This window comes from Lethenteron reissneri, chromosome 57 (assembly GCF_015708825.2).
Source record: "Lethenteron reissneri isolate LAM-NWPU_2019-01 chromosome 57, ASM1570882v1, whole genome shotgun sequence".
Classification (NCBI taxonomy): domain Eukaryota; kingdom Metazoa; phylum Chordata; class Hyperoartia; order Petromyzontiformes; family Petromyzontidae; genus Lethenteron; species Lethenteron reissneri.
This window is the reverse complement of record NC_083835.1, coordinates 8,148,305-8,154,468: the sequence shown is the minus strand read 5'-3', so window position 1 is coordinate 8,154,468 and position 6,164 is coordinate 8,148,305. Positions and strand designations below refer to the sequence as shown.

The following is a 6,164-nucleotide window of genomic DNA, read 5'->3' as shown; positions in this document are numbered from 1 at the left end:
AGCCGGAAAGAGTAGGCCTGAATACCTGCTAGAGTGGGGGCTCCATCTCTCGCCTGTCCGCTCCCCCTCTCTCTCTCCCTCGTGGGGGTCCTCCTGTGGCAGCGGTGGTCTTATCACTCGGTCACTGGGATGCGAGTTTTTTCCTTTTTTTTTACAATCGTTTACAATCGGCATCTAAACGGTACCTGCTTCGTCTCTTGTCGTCAGGACGAGGCATTTGACAGCAGGGAGATCAAGCACATCAACTCCAAGCTGGTCTCGGTCATGGACACCCTGATGGAGGTCACGCCTGCCAGGCTGGAGTGCCTGGAGCAGCTGTCACAGTCCGAGCAGCTGCTGGTCTGGATCAAGGGCACCTTGAAAAGTGGGTTCATCCACAAGGCCCCAAACCTCACGTAGTCAGTGGGAGCACAGAAGTACAGTACAGTCACTGCTGCACCAACGCTGGCGAACTGCCAGGTGTTGTTTTTTTTTCTTAGTCAAGGGCCGGTTTCAGAGGCTTCCGCTTGAACCAATGAATCAGAATCTGTATACTGGATGAATCCGATGAGCTCTGAAGCTCTTATTCACAGATGTCCATTCGGTAGTGAGCAGTAGGTAGTTGGTTGAACTGCAAGATGTCTCCGGGCAAGGACCGGTATTGACATTCATTTTCTCAATTTAACACGCAGTAGGCTTTCGCAACCAATATCCATAATACAGTGTTTTTGGGTTATATCGCGTAAATATAAATGTGTCGTTAAACCAGCCACCGCCCGATGCAGCCAATCAGTAAGGTTTGTCACGTAAACAGAACGTGGCCAATTCGTTACTAGTACAGCACACCGGTGTGTTGGAGAGCAAATCCACAACATTTAGAAATCTTAGATACAATATTTTGCAAGTAATTACAACTAGCATCAACGGGCAGCAAACGTCGTACTCAGATTGTAAATGTTGTGGATTTGCTCTCCAACACAGAACCGGTGTGTGGCTGTACTCGTAATGAATAGGCACGTCCCATTAACGTGATGAAACCTCACTAGTCGGCTGTGTCGGGTGCTGGCGGGTTTAACGACACAACATTTATATTTACTCGCCTTGCACTCGTAGGCTGTGGCGGCGTCGGTGGTTCTCGCCCACGTTTTTGACCTCATTCCTTCCCGAGGCTCCCGTCAACCACGGCAGATGATAATGATGATGATGCCATCATCATTATCATCTGCCGGCAGCCTTTCGTCGTTGCAGCCAGACCCTTCCTCGCTCCCTCTGCGCTATTGGCGTTGGCTGGTCTTGTGAAGAGATTTGTAGGCCCATTGTTCGGTGGTGTAAATTGGCGATGGATCTCACCTGATTTGATTTTGCTTTAACACGCAGTGGGCGTTCGCGACCAATATCATCCATCAGCCAACGCGAGTGATGACCCTCTGAGCCAGGCCCTAGGCCTCCCCGAGGTCGTCTCGGCCTCGAGTGAGTAATCCGGCAGGGGTGTGTAAACGTCGCCGCTCGGGGAGACAAAGGCGACCGGGACGTGGCGCTCGCCACCCACCCCCCTCGTCTCACCGTGCCGGCCTTCGTAGGCACCGCTAGCATCAATTGCCCCAACAGCCTGTTAAGGCTACTATGGGGGGGGAACCTTTGTCTTTGTGCAGACCTGACCGAGCTGAAGGTGTTCGTGGACCTGGCGTCTATCACGGCCGGCGAGAGCGACCTCGATGTGGACCGCGTGGCGTTCTTCCACGATGCGGTGCAGGGCTACTCGCCGCTGCTCTACGACCTCGCAGCCGGCGCCGGTTTCCCAGAGCTCATCAACACCGCCCGCAGCGTGTGGCGCTCCCTGGATAGCGACGCCAACCTTGCCCTCAAGCTGGTACGGCGGCCCCCGCCCCCCCCCCCGTGGAGGGTCGCGCTGCTCGGCGGTGTGAGATCCGGAAAGGATCATCACTCCGTCTCGTCACGCCGGTAGCCGGCAGGGGGCAGCGGTGGCGGTGGTAGCCAGAGCCCATCCCCCGAGGGTAACGGGGAATCTAGGGCGACTGCCCGGGGTCCCGTGGTGTCACCCCACCCCCCACGAAGGAAGGCCCTGGTGGTAGCCACGCTGCTGCACGTGGCTGCCTGTTGTGATCCGGCGCTGTAGAGGCAGCAGCAGTGGTAGCGAGGGTTGGCGGATCACACATGGGAGGAGCCCGTACCCTAGCTGCGCCAGGAGAAGACGGTATAGCAAAGTGGACGTCAACCTGTCCCCGTCTGTGCGGCGATCAAGTGTTATGTGGGGGCTTGATGCCCACCTCCTCCTCTCCCCCTTGGGCCTCCTCCCCTTCGCGGCGGGCTGCCGCCGATCGGGTGATCGGCCTCCCCGCACCAGCGTCCTCTCTGTGGGACATGGCTCGTGGCTGGCTCTCCACCGCCTCGCGTTATTCTGCCTCCCACCCCCCGCGTAAACCACCACTCGCGCTGCGGGGTTGCGTGCACGCGCACAACCGGACCTACTGCCCACCACGTGTACGCGCAGCCACCCGTACCTGTTGCCCACCATGTGCACGCGCTAAAAATAGCACGGCTGGGGCAGGTAATGAGTTACTGCGCAGCGCAGCCTCGCACACCCCCGAATAACCCACATGCCGAAACCCTTACTGCGAGTGTCGCAGCGTAAACAGACTGCGTAAATACGTGCGCGGGCATCGGGCCCATCGGCGATCACGTTGATGATAATATTCGGCCTTAATCTGTTGTGCCAACACGCACACGCACCGCGGGCGCGAGCACGCGGACACAAACGCAGGGCAGCTTTATCACTGAATACACGCGCGCTTTCCACAAACACAGTCGATGGCCGTATGTCGTGCTAATCCCCCGTGCAAACAGTCGATGGCTGTATGCACGCGCTAATCCCCAGTGCAACGGCGAACTATTGATGACAATACTCTCGCGTTAATCCGCTGTTCACACATGCACGCGAACGTCCACGATCGTTTATGATTGAATACGCGCCGATCTACACACACATAGAAACCACGTGGCGACGTTGTTCTATGCTAAAGTTTATTAATGCGGTACCTGTAGAAAAGCCCTGCGTGGCCCGGAGTAAAACAATCTAGCGAGCAACGTCTCACCTATTTCTATTAAATCCCTAGGTAGATCCAATCAGGCACTTACCCGTGGCCTAACCCCCTCACTTCAAAGGCCCAGGGTGGCACTGTACTGCGCAGCTTACTCGTGCCCCCCATGGAGAGCCACTAATGCGCGAATCTGCTGCTCCCCACCCTACGTCTACGGACTCGTGCATGAACTCCCCCCCCCCACCTGCTCCGTCTGCTGTGGCTTTGTTGCTTTAGCTTTTAGCCCCCTCAGGAGATTTCCCTCCACCCTGCTTTTGCGCGTTGCTTTCCGTCACGCCTTGATCTATAGTCTATGCGTCCTCCCTCCTCCTCGTGCTCTCCCCCGCTGCTGATTGCTGGGAGCTTTGCTCCCCCCATGGCCCCCTTCCCCCGTGTTGGGGGTGTTCTCACCACGGTTGCTCGGTGAGCTCGCCGTGGACATACAATTTTAAGTTAATCCTAGGTGCTGCAATGCAATTCGGCCTGGGGGGGGGGGGGGGTCTGCCAATTTCCTGGCCCTGGGAAACCGTGGAACACCCCCACGAGGGGGGCTCTCGGGTAAAAACCCAGGGGCCAGGTCACCCCCCCCCCCCATGAAGCCCTACGTGGTGCATGTGTGTGTTCAAAGGGGGGTGCGTGCGTTCGTGTGGGTGGTTTGCGAGGGGGTGGCAGCGCTGGCAGTGGCTCCGTGGCTGTGGCACCAGAGTTGCTCCCCTCCCACCAGGGGATCGAGTGTTGCTCCCTTCACACCCGCTGGTTTTCTCCAGGTGCTTCGGTTTCCCCTCACACGACGTTAAGCTTGTTAATTGGCTGATAACACCGTAATGTTTAGAGGACCGCAAAGAGCTTGGGCGATGGTGGGTATCACCAGCTCCTTACCACCATGTGGCTGCTGCTGCCTTCCCTGCTTGTCTGTGGTTCCTCCTCCTGGCGCCTCATGAGTCGTCCCCTCTCTCTCTGAGTCGTCCTCTCTCTCTGAGTCATCCTTTCTCTCTCTCTGAGTCGTCCTCTCTCGCTCTGAGTCGTCCTCTCTCTCTCTCTGAGTCGTCCTCCCTCTCTCTCTCTGATGTATATAATCAAAATACTTAAAAATAAAACCCGTGGGATCGCGTGAGAGGCTGCGACAGCTTGGCGAGTCCCTCATCCAGCAGTCGATCGACCGTGGCCAACGATAACGACGTCGATTTCCTCCGCCCCGTCCTGTCACGTGCAGAGGTGCTCTGTGCAGCACCTGCCGTGGTTACAGGCGGTGTGGCACGGCTCGGTGGAAATGTCCACTCTGTCCACGGCCACCGCCATCAACCACAGCGGAGTCTACCACGTGGGGGCCATCGCGGGCAGTGGCGACAAGGTGAGCGGCTCGAGGTCATGGTCCCAGTTGGATCAGCGACGACTCGCACACAGACCCGTAGACTCGCATAGAGACCCGTATATTCACACAGAGACCCACAGATTCACACAGAGACGTATAGACCCAGCGAACAACAACGACAGCAGTGGTCGGGGGGAGACGAAGGCGGCAGGGGTGACGTGGTGATGGCCACTCACCCCCTCGTGTGCCGCAGTGCCGGCCTGCTCGCTCACGGCACTTGCCACAAAAGTCTGTTAGAGCTATTCGGGGGATCTTTGTTTTCTGTGCGCGACTCGTAAGACTCGGACGCCCTTGCAACTGAGACGTTCTCTAAATGATGAATAATAAGAACAGTTTTGTACCCTTTCTGGCTATAAAACAGGTGGCGTGTTCAGATGTTCAATCTCCAAATAGATACCTTTTCCAAGGCGTCAAGTACTGCATTAACCAAACACAGTACTTGTGGCAAAACGTGCAAACATACTCTGATAATATATGGCATTGTCTTTGTGACTGATTGGCCTACACCAGAGAGAGCAGCCTTCTTTAGGGCCTCGTCTCAACGTGTGTTAGACCAGAGAACGCCAAAAGGCGACCAGTACAATGACAATGCACGCATCAGATCATGTATAGCTCAGGGTGAGCAGCTATATCATGAAACATTTTTGCCAGTATCAAAGTGTGACTAAATAAGAATAGGCTTTACTCTTTCTGGCAAAACTAAAACAGGAGTTGTGTGATACCTCTTGGAAGGAATCAAGCACTGCATTAACCACACACAGTGCTTGTGGTGAAACGTGCAAACAAAAAATACTCTGATAATATATGGGCATTGTCTTTGGAATGGATTGGTCTACACCAGAGACAGCCTTTTTTAGGGTCTAGTCTCACCAGTGTCAGACCAGAGACCCCCAAAAGGACAATGCACTATCAGAGCATTTATAGCTCGAGGTGAGCAGCTATATCATGGGACCTTTTTTGGCAGTATCAAAGTATGAAGAAATAAGAATAGGTTTAACTTTTTCTGGCAATAAAACAGGAGTTAAGATGTTCAAATACCAACTAGAAACCTTTTACGAGGTGTCATACTCTTAGTTTTTTCGGTAAAGTCACGTAGGTAAAAAAATGAAATTTAAATTAATAAAATAAAAATAAATCACGACGTTTCGGAGGCAACACAAGTCTCCGTCATCAGGTGGGACCGTCACAGCCAGATTTGCTGTATCAAGTGAGGCAGGGATTCCAAGATGCAAGTTCTTAAATACAAGTTAAGGGGGAGGAGAGGGGGGGAGCTTATCAGAATGTGGTAGCCAATGAATGGAACGTATCGGGAGGGGGGGGGGGCGGGGCTAAAAGAGAGCACGAGGTGCACGTAGACGTGGACGTGTTTGTGCGCAAGTCCCTGTTGGTGCGCATGATAACGTATTGGAAGTGGGGGGGGGGGCTAAAAGAGAGCACGAGGTGCACGTGTACGTGGACATGCCTGTGCACAAGCACCTATTGGTGCACATGATAGAAGAGAACAAAAATGCCCATGTAGTTTTTACCAGTGTTGGCTGACAATCAAATACGAAAAAGGAGAGTACTGTTAAACGCTGGGGATGTTAACACTCGGTAAAGTAAAATAGTGCCTGTCAGATAAGATGCTCCAAAAATGTGTAGTTAAATCTTTTTTGCATGGTTAATAACATCTTTCCAATGATTACTAAGTTTGTACCCATCATCACGGTTGAAAT

The 6,164-nt window shown here is 53.9% G+C and overlaps 1 protein-coding gene across 1 annotated transcript in view; it reads left to right on the top strand.

Moving 5' to 3' along the window:
- Positions 1–758: 758 nt before the first annotated feature.
- The window catches only part of LOC133357225 (E3 ubiquitin-protein ligase rnf213-alpha-like), a 29,883-nt gene continuing 24,477 nt past the window's right edge, over positions 759–6,164 (top strand). Inside the window, exons 1-3 of the mRNA XM_061575055.1 lie at positions 759–771; positions 1,632–1,849; positions 4,291–4,428. Of these exons, the coding sequence (XP_061431039.1) occupies positions 759–771; positions 1,632–1,849; positions 4,291–4,428 (369 nt within the window). The remainder of the gene's footprint in view (positions 772–1,631; positions 1,850–4,290; positions 4,429–6,164) is intronic.